This window comes from Schistocerca gregaria, chromosome 2 (assembly GCF_023897955.1).
Source record: "Schistocerca gregaria isolate iqSchGreg1 chromosome 2, iqSchGreg1.2, whole genome shotgun sequence".
Taxonomy (NCBI): Eukaryota; Metazoa; Arthropoda; class Insecta; order Orthoptera; family Acrididae; genus Schistocerca; species Schistocerca gregaria.
Window position 1 is genome coordinate 311552803 of NC_064921.1, and position 24124 is coordinate 311576926.

General features: G+C 42.5%; 1 protein-coding gene across 2 annotated transcripts in view; it reads left to right on the top strand.

Annotated features, from left to right (window-relative positions):
- The window catches only part of LOC126336137 (suppressor of lurcher protein 1-like), a 659041-nt gene that overhangs the window by 458140 nt on the left and 176777 nt on the right, over positions 1 to 24124 (top strand). For both annotated transcript variants that reach the window (XM_049999628.1, XM_049999627.1), the window contains exon 6: positions 13900 to 14053. In XM_049999628.1, the coding sequence (XP_049855585.1) occupies positions 13900 to 14053 (154 nt within the window). The remainder of the gene's footprint in view (positions 1 to 13899; positions 14054 to 24124) is intronic.

A 24124-nucleotide genomic window follows, 5' to 3' on the forward strand; every position in this document is an offset into this window, starting at 1 on the left:
CTGCACATCTGTTCGACGTCCCTTCTTGAAAACGGGGATGACCTGTGCCCTTTTCCAATCCTTTGGAACGCTTCACTCTTCTAGAGACCTACGGTACACCGCTGCAAGAAGGGGGCAAGTTCCTTCGCGTACTCTGTGTAAAATCGAACTGGTGTCCCATCAGGTCCAGTGGCCTTACCTATTTTGAGCGATTTTAATTGTTTCTCTATCCCTTTGTCGTCTATTTCGATATCTACCATTTTGTCATCTGTGCGACAATCTAGAGAAGGAACTACAGTGCAGTCTTCCTCTGTGAAACAGCTTTGGAAGAAGACATTTAGTATTTCGGCCTTTAGTCTGTCATCCTCTGTTTCAGTACCATTTTGGTCACAGAGTGTCTGGACATTTTGTTTTGATCCACCTACCGCTTTGACATAGGACCAAAATTTCTTAGGATTTTCTGCCAAGTCAGTACTTAGAACTTTACTTTCGAATTCATTGAACGCCTCTCGCATAGCCCTCTTCACACTACATTTCGCTTCGCGTAATTTTTGTTTGTCTGCAAGGCTTTGGCTATGTTTATGTTTGCTGCGAAGTACCCTTTGCTTCCGCAGCAGTTTTCTAACTCGGTTGTTGTACCATGGTGGCTCTTTTCCATCTCTTACGATCTTGTTTGGCACATACTCATCTAACGCATATTGTACGATGGTTTTGAACTTCGTCCACTGATCCTCAATACTATCTTTACTTGAGACAAAACTTTTGTGTTGAGCCATCAAGTACTCTAAAATCTGCTTTTTGTCACTTTTGCCAAACAGAAAAATCTTCCTACCTTTTTTAATATTTCTATTTACGGCTGAAATCATCGATGCAACAACCGCTTTATGATCGCTGATTCCCTGTTCTGCATTAACTGATTCAAATAGTTCGGGTCTTTTTGTCACCATAAGGTCTAATATGTTATCGCCAAGAGTCGGTTCTCTGTTTAACTGCTCAAGGTAGTTTTCAGATAAAGCACTTAAAAATATTTCACTGGATTCTTTTTCCCTGCCGCCTGTTATGAACGTTTGAGTCTCCCAGTCTATATTCGGCAAATTAAAATCTTCACCCAGGACTATAACATGGTGGGAAAATCTACTAGATATATTTTCCAAATTATTCTTCAGGTGCTCAGTCACAACAGCTGCTGAGCCCGGGGGCCTATAGAGACACCCAATTACCATGTTTGAGCCTGCTTTAACTGTGACCTTCACCCAAACCATTTCACAATTCGGATCTCCATCAATTTCCTTCGATACTATTGCACTTCTTATCGCTATGACCACGCCTCCCCCTTCACTGTCCAGCCTATCTCTGCGGTATACATTCCAATCTGAGTTTAGGATTTCATTACTGTTTACGTCTGGTTTCAGCCAACTTTCTGTCCCTAGTGCTATATGGGCGTTGTGACCGTTTATTAATGAGAGCAGTTCTGGGACCTTTCTATAGACGCTCCTGCAGTTTACTATTAGCACATTAATATCGTCATTCCCTGTTGCATTTTGCCTACTCCTACCTTGCCGCGTCTCAGGAGGCTTCTTGTCGGGCCTAGGGAGGGAATTCTCTAACCTAAAAACCTCCCATGTGCACTCCACACGTACTCCGCTACCCTTGTAGCCGTTTACGGCGTGTAATGCACGCCTGACCTATTCAGGGGGACCCTACATTTCTCCACCCGATAGCGGAGGTCGAGAAATTTGCACCCCAGCTCTCCGCAGAATCGACTGAGCCACTGGTGTAAGTCGTCCACTCGGCTCCAAACCAGAGGACCGTGATCGGTTCTGGGAACGATACTACAAATAGTTAGCTCTGATTCCACCCCGCGAGCGAGGCTTTCCGCCTTCACCAATTCCGCCAACCGCCTGAACGAACTGAGGATGACCTCTGAACCCAGACGGCAGGAGTCGCTGGTGCCGACATGAGCAACAATTTGCAGTCGGGTGCACCCAGTGCCTTCTATCGCCGCCGGTAGGGCCTCCTCCACATCTCGGATGAGACCGCCCAGCAAGCAGACAGAGTGAACACTGGCCTTCTTCCCCGACCTTTCCGCTATTTCACTAAGGGGCCACATCACCCGCCTAACGTTGGAGCTCCCAATAACTAATAAACCCCTCCCCCCGTGTGCCTGCTCGGACCTTGCTGAAGGAGCAGCCACATGTCCACTCACAGGCAGAGCGGGCGACGCCACACGGCCAGCCTCCACATTTACCCTCCGCCTCGTGAGACGCGAACGCCGCTGAACCTGCCACTCCCCTTGGGGAGAGGGTGGCCCAACCGCGCCCGGTACCCGCGAAGATGTCTCGACAGCAGGGACAGTGGGTGAAGCATCTAACACCTGGGGTGCACCATGCGACGCACCAGACTCCCCACTGCCGCTACACTCCGAGGCAGCAGCCTGAAGACGGCTGACCGCGGCCATCAACACGCTCAGCTGTTCGCGAAGAGTGGCCAGCACCACCTGCGTCCGTACACAGCAGTCACACATCCTATCCATCCTAAGGAATCAATTTACTGAAGAGACTTAATCAACTTTTAACTAGACTGCTAATTCACTAAAGGCAGCTGATTATTGACTAAACTGTGATTGCTAACCACTTCTTGTAGAAAACAATGAAAATAGCACTACCTGTCTCTGGACTGTATTCAAAACAAACACTAGCATTACTGGCACTAGCACTATGGCCGACTCTCTGACTGTATTCAAAACAAACACGAAATCTATGGAACACTATTAATAGCACTCGACAATTAAAGCTTCCTAAAAGCAAAAACACACGGAAGAATAAGTGTCAAGTAAGAAAAATACAGTTAATACTTAAATTAAGGTAGCTCGCTGCACGGCAGACGTGAAGCAGACGGCGGTTAGGGCTACATTGACACTACTGGCACTATGGCTGACTAAAGGGACTCACTCTGACTGTATTCAAAAGAAACACGAAATCTATAACACTATTAATAGCACTCGACAATTAAAGCTTCCTAAAAGCAAAAACACACGGAAGAAGAAGTGTCAAGTAAGAAAAATACAGTTAATACTTAAATTAAGGTAGCTCGCTGCACGGCAGACGTGAAGCAGACGGCGGTTAGGGCTACATTGACACTACTGGCACTATGGCTGACTAAAGGGACTCTCTCTGACTATTCAAAACAAACACGAAATCTATGGAACACTATTAATAGCACTCGACAATTAAAGCTTCCTAAAAGCAAAAACACACGGAAGAAGAAGTGTCAAGTAAGAAAAATACATTTAATACTTAAATTAAGGTAGCTCGCTGCACGGCAGTCGTGAAGCAGGCGGCGGTTAGGGCTACATTAACACTACTGGCACTATGGCTGACTAAAGGGACTCTCTCTGACTGTATTCAAAAGAAACACGAAATCTATGGAACACTATTAAGAGCACTCGACAGTTAAAGCTTCCTAAAAGCTAAAACACACGGAGGAAGAATTGTCAAGTAAGAAAAATACAGTTAATACTTAAATTAAGGTAGCTCGCTGCACGGCAGACGTGAAGCAGACGGCGGTTAGGGCTACATTGACACTACTGGCACTATGGCTGACTAAAGGGACTCTCTCTGACTGTATTCAAAACAAACACGAAATCTATGGAACACTATTAATAGCACTCGACAATTAAAGCTTCCTAAAAGCAAAAACACACGGAAGAAGAAGTGTCAAGTAAGAAAAATACAGTTAATACTTAAATTAAGGTAGCTCGCTGCACGGCAGACGTGAAGCAGACGGCGGTTAGGGCTACATTGACACTACTGGCACTATGGCTGACTAAAGGGACTCTCTGACTGTATTCAAAAGAAACACGAAATCTATGGAACACTATTAATAGCACTCGACAATTAAAGCTTCCTAAAAGCAAAAACACACGGAAGAAGTGTCAAGTAGGAAAAATACAGTTAATACTTAAATTAAGGTAGCTCGCTGCGCAGCAGACGTGAAGCAGACGGCGGTTAGGGCGACGGCTAGGAGCCGTAACCGATTTATAGCAGTTCGTTGTGTCACTGTGATGCCAAGTACTGTACAAACTGCTGCGGCAGGTGGAGTATGATGTGGCAGAGCCGTTCGCTGAACACAAGGATCCACGTGGCTGTCCGGAGCACTGTCTTCATGCAACGGTATATTCCTGTGATAACAGCTGCCAGCTGTCAAATAAAGTGGCTATATTCCTACCAAGTCCGCCTGCAATATCGTAGAAGGAACGTCCTGCTTCTCGTAGCCCTATTATACGCGGAGCCATATGGGGTAACAGACAGTGTGCAGTTAGTTAGGTCGCCACTCGTCCAGTACTAGTCACACTACTACTGGCTTGAATGTGGTCACCAGGAACCCATTTCTACCTGGAATGTCTCGTGTCAAACGCCCTGCGTAGGCAACAGGAGGTGAAAACCGTTTTCATGTACAATGCCTTCCCATGGTTTTTGGACACTGAGTGTATATATTCAAATGTGTGCGAACTCCTAACGGACCAAACTGCTGAGGTCAACGGTCACTAAACTTACACACTGCTTAATCTATCTTAAACTAACTTACGTTAAGAACAACACAAACACCCATGCCTGAGGGAGGCCTCGAACCTCCGGCGGGAGGAGCCGCGCAATCCGTGATATGGTACCTCTAACCTCGCGGCCACTCCGCGCGGCTGTGTGTATATCACCATGAGTTATGGGAATCGACTTTTTTCCTAATTTCATTTTCAGCTTTTCGCAAGAATGTTTCAGAATCACTGATATCAATGATGCTTTATCTCACGTGGTGAAATGCCTAAGAGCATACTCGTTCCAGATCAAAAAGAGAAAAATGTAATTAATCAAAACAATACAACAGTGACAAAACAAAAACATCTTCACACAAAACTCTCTTAGGAGTGTGCCTGGAAAGCAACAAAGTAAATTAAGATAATGGGACGTAGAGACTAACACAATGCAGCTTCCCACGGGGAAGGAAGTAGAACGTACTCTGCCGAAACTCGCCGATGATACTTCTCAGGGCCGATTTTGGAGATGTGTGAAGTTCCTCTAAGGTGGCTTCTACAGAGCTCTGAAGGGCTAGGATTAGCCGGCACTTTAGTCGACCCAGAGCGTCGACGGTGAACCGCTAATTACTAGAACTGCGCCGCTATAAATAGCCGGTGCGCTGAGGTACACCTGTGGATCTATTTCCGCGCACGTGAGAGCAAAGTAGATAACCAGCGAGCAGTAACTCAGGTGGCGCTTGCGCTACCGTGTACCGGTTTCAATACGACTAAGGCTGGTGATGGAAATCCTGGGAAGCGACGCCTTGGGATTATCACGCGTGCGCTGTTTCTCCGTCCGAAGGGTTGCCGATCCTTTCAGGGGTACTGCTGGCCTATGACAACCGACTTCCCGCTGGAAGCCAAATTCATTGATTTCCCTTTTTCCTATTCCCAATTTACTTTCGATGCCAAATGTCTTTCGAAAGTATTGTCATGACCCTCCACCATGCTGAAACAGCAGAATTCATTTGCTTGCTTTTCACTCAAATTATGACTGACGGGTGTGGCGGTCACTTCATTCTACCATTCATTATTTTCGTCGTTGGTTGACCTATCCTAGTATAAATACAATGCTAAGTAGACTAGTAATTCGCGATGTCATTCGAAAGTAGAAATCCTACGACTTGCATTTGAGGATTATATTCTATGATACGTTGGTGATGGATATGGCAATCAGGACAGAAATTTAACTATATGCATAGTGGATAAAGCATGTGTTGGCATGCGATGTTTCTGAGAAACATCGCATGCCAACACATAACCAGATCCGTGGAAACTCTAGGGGGCAGTGCCAATGTTTACTGCTGACCATGTTCAATATCAGATGTGAAAAATCTAATGCTTTGTAGCTGCTTCCACCAGCGATATGGAATTGTTTAAAAGGCATTGGTTTTGTATTGTATAGGGGTGTTGTTCAATTCTACATCAAGCCATTATGATGTTCGTTTTATGTACGGCTTGCAATATTCACCTGTTATATGAGCCGTGTGTTTCTCAAATCAGGAATTATGTGTGCTACTAACTTTCCTCCAACAACTTTACCAGTATGTACAAAACACAATTCTCTCTCCCCTTTCTCTGTCCATCTCCTCCTCTCCTCTCAACCTGCCCTTTTACTCCCCTTCTTCCTGAACATCCCCTCCAGCCCTCTACTTATGTCTCCGTCTCCTCCTCTCACTCTCTCCGTTAATCGCCTCATACCCCTCTAGCTGTCCATCCCCTCTTCTCCCTCGATCCCTGTCACATCCTCCTACCCCTATCTGTATGCTGCAACGTGACTATCTGTCCAATAGCATGTCACTTCAATCAGACTTCACCAGTGTTGTGTCTGAGACAAGTAAACAAATATATAATCAACGTACAATAACTGCGTTCTTTGGGACACTGAAACATAACGTACAACTCTTGTATACGTGAATACAAATAGTACTTCCTGGATCGGGTAACTTCCAGTCATTAAGAACCCAACTCGATACAATATAAATCTGAAAGTTTCTCCTACAAATCTGCATCTACCAAGTTTTATTGCAAGATGACTTGCTGGAGATCCACAGTATTGGTAATGGTACCATTCCCTATAGACAGCCATAAATATTAGCTCGCGTGCTTCTTAGTGTGGACCCCAACGGTGGGCTGGTCGTACCGTAAGCTTGCAGTGGATTTAGCGTAGACTGTTTGCAAAATCCGAGAGGAAAAGGTTATATTATCAAGCGCATTACTACATTCAAGCCGCACAATTGGCTTCCGTTGGCCGACATGACAAGCTGTTGCCTCATTGGCCCTCTGCGTAACGTCATGTCATCGGACAGGTGACTGGTATCTGCGGAAGGCGTGGAATTGTAGTTACGTTGGTTGTGGTGTCCTCTTGGGTGGCCGTTGCTGTCAGCCTTGTCAAACAGCAGCGCCTTAGGATGAGGCTGTCACGTTTTCGTAGAAACAAAATAAAAGTCTGAAGACTCATTTTCGGTCATCATAAATATTTTGCAAGGGAAAAGCTTCAAATAATCTGTTGGATGTCTCCCTTGATGTATCAAAACGTGACATGAATATTGTGATGGGAAGAAAATATAGAAACGGTAATATAAGTGTGATTGGTGAGCTAGGCTACACAGATGTACTCAGCGGAAGAATATTAGTTACCTCTTGAAAGAGCACTTTGCTGTCGTTGGAGAGCAGCAGACGGCGTAGGTCCGTTACCCTGCAGTCGACTGACACTCAGTGCCGATTTAAGTCATGGGCTGAGATGTCATATGTTTGCCATTCGGTTGTATGGGATCAACGAAGTACTAAGCGTCGAAATAGACTTATTATGGAAAGGAGTTATCGCGTTTGGACGTGTCCGAGACGCATCGTGAATGATGTCCAATTTATTTTTCGTATCGGATTTTCCCACGTGTCTAAAAGGACTGTCGTATCACTCGCAGAAAAGTAACATGGCCTAACAGCAGTGGTTATACGAAGGTTGGAACTTAAATAGTGGCAACTATTTATCCACAACATATCGAAATGAGTTTCGTGTTTGCACCTGTTACTGTCCTTTAAAGTAGTCACCAGCGTTGTGTAGAACCTGTTGCCAGCGATGTGGAAAGCATAGCATACCGTTAGCAGAGTCTGTTGTGTTGATGGTGAGAATTGAGCGGTCTAAAGTTATGGTGATTCTCACGTACGGCTGTGACAGTGTTATCCTAACGCATTACGTTCCTCCTCGGCAGACCGTTAATGCACAGTATTACTGTTCGTTTTTGGAGCATTACCTGAGACGAGCTTTGCGAAAGAGGTGGCGACATTTTCTGCGCAACCCACCCATCATTTTCCACGACAATGGGAGGGCGCGTACAGCGCAAGCTGTGGCTGCTCTGTTCGGTCGATGGGACTGGGAAGTACTGTGCCATTCTCCATACTCCCCAGAGTTAAGTCCTTGTGACTTTGATTTGATTCAAAGATGATACGCAGTTTTTTTTGTCATCAGTCTACTGACTGGTTTGATGCGGCCCGCCACGAATTCCTTTCCTGTGCTAACCTCTTCATCTCAAACTAGCACTTGCAACCTACTTCCTCAATTATTTGCTTGCCGTATTCCAATCTCTGTCTTCCTCTACAGTTTTTGCCCTCTACAGCTCCCTCTAGTACCACGGTAGTCATTCCCTCATGTCTTAGCAGATGTCCTATCATCTTGTCCCTTCTCCTTATCAGTGTTTTCCACATATTCCTTTCCTCTCCGATTCTGCGTAGAACCTCCTCATTCCTTACCTTATCAGTCCACCTAATTTTCAACATTCGTCAATAGCACCACATCTCAAATGCTTCTCTTCTCTTCTGTTCCGGTTTTCCCACAGTCCATGTTTCACTACCATACAATGCTGTACTCCATACGTACATCCTCAGAAATTTCTTCCTCAAATTAAGGCCGGTATTTGATATTAGTAGACTTCTCTTGGCCAGAAATGCCTTTTTGCCATAGCGAGTCTGCTTTTGATGTCCTACTTGCTCCGTCCGCCTTTGGTTATTTTACTGCCTAGGTAGCAGAATTCCTTAACTTCATTGACTTCGTGACCATCAATCCTGATGTTAAGTTTCTCGCTGTTCTCATTTCTACTACTTCTCATTACCTTCGTCTTTCTCCGATTTACTCTCAAACCATACTGTGTACTCATTAGACTGTTCATTCCGTTCAGCAGATCATTTAATTCTTCTTCACTTTCACTCAGGATAGCAATGTCATCAGCGAATCGTATCATTGATATCCTTTCACCTTGTATTTTAATTCCACTCATGAAACTTACTTTAATTTCTATCATTGCTTCTTCGATGTACAGATTGAAGAGTAGGAGCGAAAGGCTACAGCCTTGTCTTACTCCCTTCTTAATACGAGCACTTCGTTCTTGATCGTCCACTCTTATTATTCCCTCTTGGTTGTTGTACATATTGTATATGACCCGTCTCCCCTATAGATTAACCCTACATTTTTCAGAATCTTGAACAGCTTGCACCCTTTTATATTGTCGAACGCTTTTTCCAGGTCAACAAATCCTATAAACGTGTCTTGATGTTTCTTTAGCCTTGATTCCATTATTAGCCGTAATGTCAGAATTGCCTCTCTCGTGCCATTACGTTTCCTAAAGCCAAAATGATCGTCACGTAGCGCATTCTCAATTTTCTTTTCCGTTCTTCTGTATATTATTCTTGTAAGCAGTTTCGATGCATGAGCTGTTAAGCTGATTGTGCGATAATTCTCGTACTTGTCAGCTCTTGCCATCTTCGGAATTGTGTGGATGATGCTTTTCCGAAAGTCAGATGGTATGTCGCCAGACTCATATATTCTACACACCAACGTGAATAGTCGTTTTGTTGCCACTTCTCCTAATGATTTTAGGAATTCTGATGGAATGTTATCCATCCCTTCTGCCTTATTTGACCGTAAGTCCTCCAAAGCTCTTTTAAATTCCGATTCTAATACTGGATCCCCAATCTCTTCTAATTCAACTCCTTTTTCTTCTTCTATCACATCAGACAAATCTTCACCCTCATAGAGGCTTTCAATGTATTCTTTCCACCTATCTGCTCTCTCCTCTGCATTTAACAGTGGAATTCCCCTTCCACTCTTAATGTTACCACCGTTGCTTTTAATGTCACCAAAGGTTGTTTTGGCTTTCCTGTATGCTGAGTCTGTCCTTCCGACAATCATATCATTTTCGATGTCTTCACATTTTTCCTGCAGCCATTTCGTCTTTGCTTCCCTGCACTTCCTATTTATTTCATTCCTCAGCGACTTCTATTTCTGTATTCCTGATTTTCCCGGAACATGTTTGTACTTCCTCCTTTCATCAATCAACTGAAGTATTTCTTCTGTTACCCATGATTTCTTCGCAGCTACCTTCTTTGTACCTATGTTTTCCTTCCCAACTTCTGTAATGGCCCTTTTTAGAGACTTCCATTCCTCTTCAAATGTGTTGCCTACTGCGCTATTCCTTATTGCTGTATCTATAGCGTTAGAGAACTTCAAACGTATCTCGTCATTCCTTAGAACTTCCGTATCCCAGTTCTTAGCGTATTGATTCTTCCTGACTAATGTCTTGACCTTCAGCCTACTCTTCATCACTACTATATTGTGATCTGAGTCTATATCTGCTGATCGGTACACCTTACAATCCAGTATCTGATTTCGGAATCTCTGTCTGACCATGATGTAATTTAATTGAAATCTTCCCGTATCTCCCGGCCTTATCCAAGTATACCTCCTCCTCTTGTGATTCTTGAACAGGGTATTCGCTATTACTAGCTGAAACTTGTTACAGAACTCAATTAGTCTTTCTCCTCTTTCATTCCTTGTCCCAAGCCCATATTCTCCTGTAACCTTTTCTTCTACTCCATCCCCTACAACTGCATTCCAGTCGCCCATGACTATTAGATTTTCTTCCCCCTTTACGTACTACATTACCCTTTCAATATAATCATACACTTTCTCTATCTGTTCATCTTCAGCTTGCGACGTCGGCATGTATACCTAAACTATGGTTGTTGGTGTTGGTGTGCTGTCGATTCTGATTAGAACAACCCGGTCACTGAACTGTTCACAGTAACACACCCTCTGCCCTACCTTCCTATTCATAACGAATCCTACACCTGTTATACCATTTTCTGCTGCTGTTGATATTACCCGATACTCATCTGACCAGAAATTCTTGTCTTCCTTCCACTTCACTTCACTGACCCCTACTACATCTAGATTGAGCCTTTCCATTTCCCTTTTCAGATTTTCTAGTTTCCCTACCACGTTTAATCTTCTGACATTCCACGCCCCGACTCGTAGAAAATTATCCTTTCGTTGATTATTCAATCTTTTTCTCATGGTAACCTCCCCTTGGCAGTCCCTTCCCGGAGATCCGAATGGGGGACTATTCCGGAATCTTTTGCCAATGGAGAGATCATCATGACACTTCTTCAAACTACAGGCCACATGTCCTGTGGATACACGTTACGTGTCTTTAATGCAGTGGTTTCCATTGCCTTCTGCATCCTAATGTCGTTGATCATTGCTGATTCAGCCGCCTTTAAGGGCAATTTCCCACCCGTAGGACAAGAGAGTGCCCTGAACCTCTATCCGCTCCTCCGCCCTCTTTGACAAGGCCGTTGGCAGAATGAAGCTGACTTCTTATGCCGGAAGTCTTCGGCCGCCAATGGTGATGATTTAGCAAAATTTAGGCAGTGGCGGCGATATAACCCGTGAACGTAGAGGTTTTGATTATGAATCAAAGACGCTACCTCTAGACCAAAATGCTGTTACAGGAAGCTCTTTTTCTAGAGATCACCCGTTGTTTCAGAGGGCCCTCAAGATGGTCGATTGTACCATAGAAACCAGTGAAGTTAATGAAAAATAATACCACTGATGATGTTACTGGTACTGCACATAAATGTTCCTCGCGTTTCTGTAATTTTTGGAAGATAATGCTGACGAAAATTCCGTTCTCCAAGAAGTGAGAGACATATTAACAGAGTCGCGTGCTTATATTCACTGAATGAGGAACACTTAGACACCCTAAACAACCCAGTCCAAAACCCATAAAAAACCATTGGATGTAGGCTGTTTGGAACAGCTGTTTAAGAGTACCCAAGGACATTCCCGTTGTTTTAGTTGGCTACAGCTACACAATATTCCTTAGGTATTTTAACCTCCACCTCACTTATCGACCTTAATGACAGTGAAAAATTTAACCACGTGTACCTAATGAAAATTTGGAAAAGCAATCTTCACCGAAGTTTATTTGTCGGTTAAGAGGGAGGGAAGGGTTACATCTAAATGAAAGGAAAAATGCAAACGTAATTGTTGGAAATTAATTTTGAGAAAAGGGTAAAATTAATAAAGAAAGTAAATGTACGGTCGTTATGTTAACAATTATTTGGCATTAATTAGATATTAGAGATTTGGGAAAAATTACGGTCACCAGTCCTATGGACAACTACTATAATAACTAAAAGTGTAATATTAATGCACATATAATTAGCACTAAAAGCGTGGCAACTGAAGGTTGATACGTGTTGTGTGAAAACTGAATGTTTGTCAGAAATAATAAATTTCTGATACACTCTGACTTAATTTAGCAAAAGAATTAATAAAACCGGAAAACTGAAAATTAATTTACTGACTGAAACTAATAGTGAACTTTGTTTCTGAAGCACTACAAAATTCAGTGAAATAAGGTTAGTCTTGGGCTCCTTCAACAATCATTTCAAAAGTTACTTGAATCTACGCAATTTAGAAATAAGAGATTTAACTTTGAACTCGAAATAAATGATCTGAACAATTAACAGTAGTAAAATTTAGTACGTACCAAGCTGAGCTGCAGTCACAGGTAAGCTAAAATATGGTAACAAAACTCGCAATCTTAATTTGTGCTTGTGTAATCTAAATACCTTAACTGAACTTAGAAGTTAAAGCAGTGAAATGGAATGATATTACTTTAATGCTGGCGTTTGAATTTCAATGACACTTGGGTTCGTTCCGGAAAAGGGAGGGACCCTGCTTGGTAATGCAATTGGGACAATGACTAACAAAGGTTCAAGCTAAGTTGCTGTAATTTAGCGAGAAAAATTTAACAGTTTGAAAAGCTGAGGTCTTCCATACAGTTCTAAACCTATACGTGCTTCCAGTCTTCCTTGTTGGTTGATTGAAGGTTTAAAGTCGTCGATCGAGGAGGTGGCGACAGTCACTCATTGTCGGCTGTTGCTGTTGCAGAAGCTGGCTGTTGGCGCGCCTTCTTCTCGACACTGTCACCAGGCAAAACGGGTTCTTGGTGTGCGCCAGCTAATGCTTCCCATCCCCGACACCGTGTCACAAACTATCATAGCAAGTCGAGCACAATTAGATTCGGCCAAACCCCGTAAGCGTGGCAATTCGCGGGAGCATCACACAAAGCACCTGCTCCACCGCCTTACTCCAGCCAGACTGCGCTCTGCCTCTGCTCCTCCCGCGCTCCATGCGGCAAAGTTAGCACTACCAAAGATCCTAAACACTTTGGTTCTCCACACGACCTATCGATATAATCGTTCGACAACAGAGTTTTCCCTAGGCCAGACCCAGCGTAAAAATACAAATAATATTTACAAAACAAACCAATTATACATCGACATAAATGCGTAATTAGACACTGAAATGTCATATCTTCAGGTAACAAAATAACTCTTCACTTAAAACTGTCAGGCTGATAGGTCGTGTACGAAGTATAAAACAGTCTCCTGACGTTTCGTCTCCGACTGCAGGAGACATCCTCGAAGGTAAAGCGGCTTTACCTCCGAGGATGTGTCCCACAGTTGGTGATGAAACGTCAGGAGACGTTTTATACTTCCACCATGGACTATCAGACCGACAGTTTTAAGTGAAGACAATATCGGCCGTGTAAGTTTACATTGTATGATTAAGGAAAAAATTTATAGTACAATAGATGGAAATATGTATTTCCGGCGTTACAGTATCTAAGGAATCTTGTGGACTCACATTCTTGCCAAATTGAAGTCATTGTCCTGAGAGGTTGACTAATTGTGTTAAGTGTGCATATTTACAATGTGATGTGTACTGAAACGCATTAGTGGCGGTACGGAGTGTTGGAACAACAAATCGGAAGAATGCCAGACATAAAAATATCAGTAAGGTCAAGGCTTGGACAAGAAAATCTGAAGGACACAAGAGACATTATTTTGCGGCAGCAAGCACAGCGCTAATAGCACGGGAGCGAAAGTGACAACTCGTACACCATAGAGTGATGGCGTGACCTGTAACGTGGTCATCCATTGACCAATGATGGCAGACGGGGGCGGGCTGGCGTTGTGACGGCTGTTCTCTTGTGGTGTCGCAGGCTCGTTCCGGTCGGACGGGCGGCCGGTGCTGGGCACGGAGTGCGACCAGCTGTTCTCCAGCGGCGACGGCCCCCGCAGCGGCCGCTTCTTCTCGCCGCGCTACCCCTCCAGCTACCCCAGCAACACCACCTGCAAATACTACTTCCGCGCCAGGTAAGCCGTCCAAACATCCAAATGGGGTTTCATTAACATGTCCTTTGACTTACCATGTGACGTAACTCTCTTCAACTCGCCGTTCATTTCATATATCCGAGATAGATCGCAAACAACCGACGTACACCAAATCGTAAACTCTCCGTAGTATAAGCTGATTGTGATGTGACGTAAATACCACTTTCGGCTACTAAGAAGAACTGCTTTAAATTATGACAATGTTGTTACTTATACTTATTTTACTAATTTTCGTCTAATTCTTTCCTTCTTTTCTTGAGATGATGGTGTATTGCTGTCATGAAACTTTTTTCGATAACATTATCGGTTACCGAGAGTCAGAGGTTCAAAGTTATCGTACTTAGCCAATAAAATATGCACCTAATATCCGGTCTGTAGGCGAAATACCCTCAGACTTCAAGAAGAATATAATAATTCCTATTGCAAAGGAAGCAGTTGCAGACAGGTGTAAAAATTACCGAACTGGTAGTGTAGTAAGAAATGGTTCCAAAACACTAACATCAATTCCTCACAGAAAAATGGGATAACTGGTAGAAGTCGGCCTCGGTGAAGATCAGTTTGGATTCCAGAGAAATGTAGCAACACGCGAGGCCATACTGACCCTTTGACTCATTGTATAAGATGGAGTAAGGAATGACTAACTTATGTTTATAGCATTTGTAGACTAGTAGGGAAAGTACAGAGAGCGAAAGGCTATTTACAATATTTACAGACACCAGACGGCAGTAATGAGAGTTGAGCGTCAGGAAAGAAAGGCAGCGGTAAGAAGGGAGTGACACAGGGTTGTAGCCGATTCCCAATGTTATTTAATCTGATCAAGGAACAAGCAGTAAAGGGACCAAAGAAAAATTTGGAGTACGAATTAAATTTCCGGGGAAAAAAATAAACACTTTGAGGGTTCTGTCAGAGATAGCAAAGGACATGGAGGAGCAGTTGAAGGGAATGGGCATAGACTTGAAAGGAGGTTATAAGATAAGCATCAACAAAAGCAAAACAAGGGTAATAGAATGTAATTGATCTATATCAGGTGATTCTGAAGAAATCAGAGTAGGAACGCGACACTTAAAGTAGCAGATGAGTCTTGTTTACCTGGGCGGGAGATTAACTGATGATGGGCGAAGTAGAGAAGATATAAAATGCAGACTGGCAATGGCAAGAAAAGTGTTCCTGAAGGATAGAAATTTGCTAACATCGAATATAGATTTAAACGTTAAGAAGTTTCTCCTGAAGGTATTTGTCTGGAGTATATGAGAGTGAAACATGGTTGACAAACAGATTAGATAATAAGAGAATAGAGGCTTTTAAGACGAGGTGCTACAGAAGGAGCTCCTAAACAGAATTTTGGAGACAAGAAATTTGTGGAACAACCTGACCAAAAGAAGGGATCCGTTGGACAGATTCCGACACGTCGATAGCCAATTTGGTATTGTGGTATTGGGGGGAAGTGTTGCATGGTCAGGGTAGGGGGGGGGGGGAGTAAAAATCGTAGAGGGAGACCAAGGTTGCTGTAGTTGTTCGGAGATAAAGAGTGCCGCACAGGATAGAGCAGCATGGAAAGCTGCATCAAATCACTCTCCGGCGTAAGGCGTAAATGTAGTTTTATCTCGCGCAATTAACACAGGGCAACGGTTATGGGGATATCACAAGGGTTCTGTGATCACCAAACTACGTTTTTACTCGCCATTTTTCACCAACAAATCTTCACGACGCGTTGTCTATGTATATCGGACGCTTCCCGTTTATGCCGGCTGTCTTGAGTTGGAAATCATATGACGGTACCGCCTGGCGGAGTAAGCATCTTACAAAAATAATTTTGTCATTCGAATTTCTTTGTATATACAAATCAAATACTACATATTTTGGTATATTGCAGATGCAGCCTGAAACTGTGCATTTTGTGTAAAGTGAACTTGCTTTGCATGGATGACTTTGTGTTAACCTTATATTATGCGTACTCATCTGCTATCTACGTGGTCGTGCGGTAGCGTTCTCGCTTCCCGCGCCCTGGTTCCCGCGTTCGATTCCCGGTGGGGTCAGGGATTTTCTCTGCCTCGTGATGACTGGGTGTTGTGTGATGTCCTTAGGTTAAGTAGGTTTAAGTAGTTCTAAGTTCTAGGGGACTGATGACCATAGATGTTAATTCCCATAGTGCTCAGTGCCACTTGAACCACTTGCTATCTATGTGTGTCAAAATTTGTAAATGTGCCGATACATACAAATAAGATGTCAAAAGAAACTTCGTGGCAGATTAAAACTGTGTGCCAGACCGAGACTCGAACTCGGGACGTTTTCATTCTGGAAACATCCCCCAGACTGTAGCTAAGCCATGTCTCCGCATTATCTTTTCTTCCAGTAGTGCTAGTTCCGCAAAGTTCGCAGAGGAGCTTTTGTGAAGTCTGGAAGGTAGGAAAGGAGGTATTGGCAGAACTGAAGCTGTGAGGACGGGTCTTCAGCCGTCTTTGGTATCTCTGTTGGTAGTTGGTAGAGCCCTTGCCCGGGAAATGCAAAAGTCCCGAGTTCGAGTCTGGTTCTGGCACACAGTTTCAATCTCCCAGGAAGTTTCTTTCGACATTTTATTTCTATGTATCGGCTCATTTACAAATTTTGACACACATAAATAGCAAATGAATACGCATAATATAAAGTTAACATATAAACAGAACTTTACTGACCTATCGCATTCCTTTTATATAAGCAGCGCACCCTGCTGTATTAGGGCGAAGAAGGAAATGAGATGCGAAGTGCTCCTGTCGGAACACGCAAAAGGCAAATACGCTCCTCTATAAAGACTGTGACAAAAAATGGGACAACCTGTACCTCAATCTTCATTCTGCCTTCGTCACCAAACACTCTGGCATGCGTATTTATTAGTTTTTTATGCTGAAAGAACCTAGCAGAGAGGAAGTGACGGTGGAAAAGAAAGAAGTCAGTGTCAGTGGAAGAGAAAGAGAGAGTAGACAGTGATGTTGAGAGAGAGAGAAAGAAAGAGAAGCAGTGTAAAGAAACAGAGATGGAAGAAGATAGCAGCATTGGGAGCCAAAGAGAGAGGAGATATTCATGGTCAGTGAGCGTGGAGACTACGCATAGGCTTTGGGAGTCTGAGCGCTCCGAGACTTGTGAATTTTAAACACGTGGGCGTGGGAGAAAAGTAATTTTGGATTTGCCGGAGTACAGCGGCGACGGTACCAATGGGAACGAAAGGCAAAAGGAGACAGAGTAAGTGAGAGAGGAGGCAGTGATGGTGGGATCTACTGTAGATCAACGGGAAATAAGGAGACCGATGGAGAGAGTAATCTATAGCCAGTGACATTGAGAGGGAGACGGTGATTATAAAGAACGTCTGGATTAAAGGAAGTGCAATATTTTGTGCTAAAAGGGTGTAAGCATGCTCGCATTCAAAACTGTTTGGTGAGGAAAGCGGAATGAAGGCTGAGGCTTCTGGTTCCCCACTTTTCTGTCAGAGTCTTTTAAAGATGAGATGTTCTTTTTTGTATTCCGACAAAAGCATTTATCCACTGGTAAAGTAATCCTCCAAAAACTAGTGTGAGACTACTTATTCACATTTACTTCAAATTTCTTTTTAGAAGTGAAGCAACTGATTTCTTGCAATTGAAGCAAGAGATCAAAATATGCTGAGTCTGATAAATTTTTTTACTTAAGAGACAAAGTTTTAATTAATTAAAACGTCGATTATAAAAACTTCGATAAAGATACGTCGATGTCATTCGTATTACTTTTGCTTCACGAAATCCAGTTTCATTTCCAAATGTGCTTATCAAACGAATACGTTAGATATACATTAGTCGGGTTTTATTCTCGCGGTGTTTAGTCGTGTATGTCATTTGTCCTTCCATGTCCTTGAATTGGGTTCAATATTACCAGTGGAAAAATGATCCTAACACAGCACAAGAAAGATGAAACCCTCCTGTTTCAAAGTAGGGCACCGGCTGCCCCATTTTACCTTCCCGTCGGCACATTTAAAAATGCTCCCAAAAATTCTGGCATGTGAAAATATTTGCGTTCTTTTTCACATGTGACTCCCTTCTAAATCCTACAAGCTCCGCTTACAGTAAATCGATCACACCAACTAGGCCATCTCTGCAAGTCGCTCATACCCATACTAACGCACTTGTTGATGCTCACTCGCTCGTTCAGCGCTCTTCATTGTCGTTGTCGCACTGCCTCTGTCACTGCCTTCCGTCTCACAGCCACAGTCTCCTTTCATTGTAATTGTTTCTCTCTTTCTTGTTGCTACAATCTCTTTCAGTCCTTCTCACTTTTGCTGCCCCTTCTCAATGTCGCTATCTCACTATTCCTCATTCTCATTGTCATAGACTCTGTCTCTCATTATCCCTGGCTCTGACCGACTTCCACTCTCTCCTCCTCTGTATTCCTGTCCAATTGGCACTGTCTCCTTTGCTCTTTTTCTAGCATTGCTTAGTCACTGTCAAGTATGATCCACTACCATTCTATCCCTCTCGTTCTCTGACACTGTTACTGTGTCCTTCGCTCTTTCTATGCAATCACTGTCTAGTATCTTCCAGTACTTATTACTTCTCCGTCTGTTTCTATTTCCACTGTCTCATTTTCTCGCAGCAAAAAAGGGCAAATATGTCGGCATACAGGTAGGCTAAATCTTAACCTCTTTATTCAGGAAATGAATAAAGACATCAAGAAAATGCTCAATGTTGTTGGAGAACGTAATCTTAGGAATACACCGGCAAAATTACAGCCATTTGTTATGCACAGCCGTCTTGGAATCAGCGGCTCGTTTATGGAACAAATAAACCATATTTTTTGTGGTGCTCTCGATAACGGAAGAAGATTTTTGAAAACAGAAAGATATCACTTCTAGATAAATGCCTAGAGAATATACCTTCAAAATCTGAGCAACTTTCTGCGGTTGGCTATTGAGATATTCGTTGCTGATGACGAAAAAATGGAGAGAAAAGCTTTTTCTGAGGAACCACGCATGAACTAAATGGAGGTCCATAATCATACAAAAAGAACCAACCGATTTGCTCCATTGATGTACGCCGGAGATTGTGTGTAATATTCAAATTTTAACCCTTTACTATAGGATAGTTACAGTAAGACGGTCGTTCTGTTGGGTGCACACATGGTCGCTAGCCCAAGGTCTATCCGAAACACTTGACCCTAACTTTCTATCACCAACAGAACCCGATGAATGTGCCCTGGAAATAGCCTGGTTTCATACGTTTCATTTTGGAACATACTGGTAGAGCATGGTGCTTCATGCGTACCTACGGTATTTCACAAAAACTATACTGAGTCATGAGCTTGGCGAAAAACTACTCGCTCTTATTACGGGCGTATGTTAAGATATATTAAGATATCATCAAATTATTTACGAATATCACTATGACGATCATGAGGTTTCCAAGCTAAGCCAAAGGCATTGGAAGCTGTAAGATAAGCAAAGACTCCATGTTCTATAGAATAAAAGCTATTTACTGTCTCACGAATCACATGTAAAACATGAGTTAAAAAAGGGTTAAGAAACCCTTGGTGTTAGAAGACAAGATTTTTGGGATATGTATTCAGCCAAGAGCAAGAAGAAGAACTCTTTAAACCTATATTTGACATGGACTGAAGGTATTATGGCATATCAGTAACTGATCTCCGTCAATAATGTATCACACGTATTCAATAAACAGAAGAAGATGACTGGCAAAGATTGGTTTACACAGTTTAGCAAGGTACCTCAAAACATTAACGACATTTCACTTCATCTGAGACGTATTTTTCATTTTGCCTGTCTCCAGCCACTTTTCCATATCGACTGGGAGCAGTAACAGTTTTTCTTCCGTTTGTCTTTCCCATTAGAAAAATGGCATTTGAATATTCATACAGCTATTTTATAGTTACAGGATGAATGCCATTTTTTTCTAACCTTTCTAATTCAGCACACCTTCATTAGTTATCCGACCTACATATCTATCAATAACCAGCACTTTTTTCTGTAGTATCCCATTTCAAGAGGACTGTTGTCTTAGGGGGAAGTAGTGTAATATCGGAAGCACTTGTTTTTCGAAATTATATAATTTTCGGAAGTTTGTACTGGAACATTCATTACATTAAACAGTTCTGTGCACAATACTTTGTGAAATAGATAAAATACAGAGCGGTTCTAGTTTACCGACACTAGCATTACTTTTGAATAAATTTTCTCTTTCTATAGTGACCGAGCTATCACCGAAATATACTCGAGAAACCATAAATCTCTCTCGGAATATAGTATTAAATAACTGTATTTCGACGAATGATCACTAAGTTTTAACCAGAGAAAGAGAAGAAAAATACCAATGATCCACCAAAGTTTATCGACTTCCATACCTTTAGCTTTTCTAACGATGAACTCACTAACTCTTAGATGGGAATGTTTGTCTTCATTAGAGCGATGAGCGAAGATATTTTGACCATCTGTAACATAGGATGTTGGTCCATCTTTGGAAAGTATCGCAGCAGTGATTCCGCGTGGCTTGGATTTTACAAATCCTTGGTAGATTTCCGACGAAATGCCTCACAAAATCCTACGTACAGGTCACGAAACTCATGTGGTTTTTGAGCGTGGAGTTAGTGTCCTATAGCGTACCAGATATGTTCCAGCGTATTAAGATCAGTCGAATTTATCAGCCAATACATCAGTGTGAGTGCACTACCACGCTCTTTAAACCATATGGTTCTGACATTTTGGCACCGACAGTCATGCTGTTGGAAGATTCCATGTCTGTCTGTGAAGAAATAAGCGTGAAGGGATACAGGTACTTCACAATAGGTTTCTCTTACCAAACAGATATTGTAGTATGTTTCATTAGTGTCCCAGTGCTTATGGAATAGCAGGTGAATGTCTACGACCGTGGCGGGGAGCAAATTTTAAGAATATACGAGCATAAAACGGATTCCAGACTTTTACAGTATACTGACTTCAGGCGTAAAGGCTTATAATAGTACTTCTTCTACGACCTTTACTGGATAAAAATGTTAAAAAGAATCCACTTAATAAGTTTTTTGTATTATATTATTTTTTTAAACATGTAGGCGTCACTAAACTTGGTTTAGTTCAATAAAGTAGGTTTGGTTTTCTGCTACATACTTATTTTATCCGTTGTTCTACGAAATACATGAGTATTATAAACAAGTAACACAATAACATTGTTCAGTCACCTGGTGGTTATAATTGATTGTGTAAGTCCTTTATGAAAATCATGAAAAATATCCTGTCAAGGTTTGCACTGCAGAGAAGTCGGGCACTTAGTGATACATCAGTATTATTGACAAGTAAAGCAACACAGTGTTTAATCACCTGGTGTTTATTTATTATAACTTAATATTATAATGAAAATTTTGAGAAATATCGCATCCGAGTTTGCATTTCTGCGAACTCCGGCATTTAGTGATACGTCACAAACTGCTCCTGTCGGTACCAAATTTAACGCATATTGAGAGGATTGTGTTGTGATTTCTTCTGATCTACCTGCATCATTGACAGAAGGCACTCTTTGTCTGTCCTGTTTTGCTAATAGTTCCTTTTTACATATAACTTTATGACGACTTGTGTACTCGTCTTTGTTAAATGTACAACAAACGGACTGTTATGTCATCTTTTCCGGATTCCAACCATACATCGGAAAATGGTGCATAGCAACTCAACCTTCGTTGCTGTTTGACAGAAGAAAATACGGGATTAATCAAAAAGTTTCATCCTGCTTAACAACACTGTACCTTCTACAGGAGTGAAGGCCTGAGGCAAATTTGAACATAGGCACACAACAACAGACTTTTTACTTTCAAAAAACCACGCCATTTTACAAAGTTATAACATTTTACACACAATTTTATACAATCTAGTCCTATTCTTAACAGGCAATATTCATACTCTTGCCATACTGTTGCCAGCATGTCAGAAGTTACGTCGTTAACTGCTCTTGCTCTGCGGCATTGCAATTCACCATAGGCTCGTTCGAAGACAACGACGACGAGGGCAATAAACACAGACCACAATCACGAATGTTGTAAGGATATAACAAGGAATTGAGAATGTCGTTTCGAAAGGAACCATTTGCGAATTTTCCTTAGACAATTGGAGGAAATAACGGAAAGTTTAAATCTGGATATCCGGACAGGGATATGAACAGCTGCCATCCCGACTGTGCTACCCCCTTTACCACAACACTCGGTATAAGTTGTTAGAAGGGAAGACACTTATACGAAGTCTTTCACAAGTTCTCAGAATAATCAGGTACCGTGATATCAAGAGGCACAGGACGTTACTGTTCCGGTGCGAGATCCTTTCACCCATTATGGATCCATGTTTGCAGCGCTGTACCCTCCAGAAAAATCACGCCTTACAGTTGTACCCCAATTGCGAAACTGTTTCTTTTGATGTTTTGTCACGATCTCCGCTCGATGCACATTTCGTTAAGGAATAAACGAGGGAACGAGGAAGCAGCTATACTATGCAAAGAGCGGCTAACATCACTATCACGGCCACGTTTCGTCCATACTGCGGCTAAATTTGCTAAAGCGCAGATCAAAAAATGATTCAAATGGCTCTGAGCACTATGGGACTCAATATCTGAGGTCATCAGTCCCCTAGAACACAGGACTAATTAAACCTAACTAACCTAAGGACATCACACACATCCATGCCCGAGGCAGGATTCGAACCTGCGACAGTAGCGGTCGAGCGGTTCCAGACTGAAGCGCCTAGAGGCCGGCCGGAGTGGCCGCGCGGTTCTAGGTGCTACAGTCCGGAGCCGAGCGACCGCTACGGTCGCAGGTTCGAATCCTGCCTCAGCCATGGATGTGTGTGATGTCCTTAGGTTAGTTAGGTTTAACTAGTTCTAAGTTCTAGGCGACTGATGACCTCAGAAGCTAAGTCGCATAGTACTCAGAGCCATTTGAACCATTTGAAGCGCCTAGAACCACTCGGCCACAACGGCCGACACTAAAGCGCCGTAATGGACTGCAGACAAACAAACAAAAACCGTCTGAACTGTCCCAATGGTACCGATCGGTCGCCGTGTCATTCTCAACCCTTAGGCGTAAGCGGATGTGGATGCGTAGACGCCCATGGTCAGCACACCGTTCTCCCGGCTGTTGTCACTTTTCACGACCGGTGCCGCTACTTCTCAATCAAGTAACTCCTCAGTTGGCCGCACAAGGGCTGATAATTGACTGTCCACTTAAATACATGTAACTGAGAAAAAAATACAACATGAAACTGTGTAAAACACGCTAGTAAATTTTTTTCGAAATATTTGGTCATTACTAGAGCAATAACACATACTTGTACTGCTACTGATGTTCATAGTATGTGGCGTACACACAGTGAATTTAAAAACTATTCGAGCACCTAGCTATTTTTTCTTTGAAGCTCGTTTAAGAGATAGATCACTGCACTAACAAAAACGTAAACACCTGACACAAAAAGTTAATAACAAAACGAAAATCACTTCAGAGAAAATAAAATCGCAAGCAGTTGGCGGTTTTCGACTCGCAACAAGTTCTTGTAGATGAACCAACGATAATCGTGGAGTTTTTCTGCATTCATTCACGTATACAGCTTCCATGCTCTACTTGTGTAGCTTAACGAATAAGAACTATTCCTGACATCTCGTAGTGTCAAAATCCACTGAAGTGCCTAAACAAACGTAGAATATAAGAAAGTAACTACCTCTTCCCCACAATAAATGTTAAAAACTTAACTTCTACAGTAACCCTGCAGATGTCATAAACTGTAAAGTTTGACAAAGCAATTTATGAAGCAAAAAATTTTCAAGTGGTCGCTTATTTAGTGTCGTAGTAATTATGTAACCAATAACAAACATGGCACACTACAACAACAATTTATCTGCCCAACAAACAAGCGGTAATACCGAAATTGAAGCAACACTTGTTGTCTCTGGTCGTAATAAAACAGGTTTATCACAACAATGGGAAACAGACTACCGAAACTTTACGTTATCAGCAAGGATTGTAAGAAATAGTTTTCATAAAATCTTTTGGTTGTCTCCACGGTATTTAATA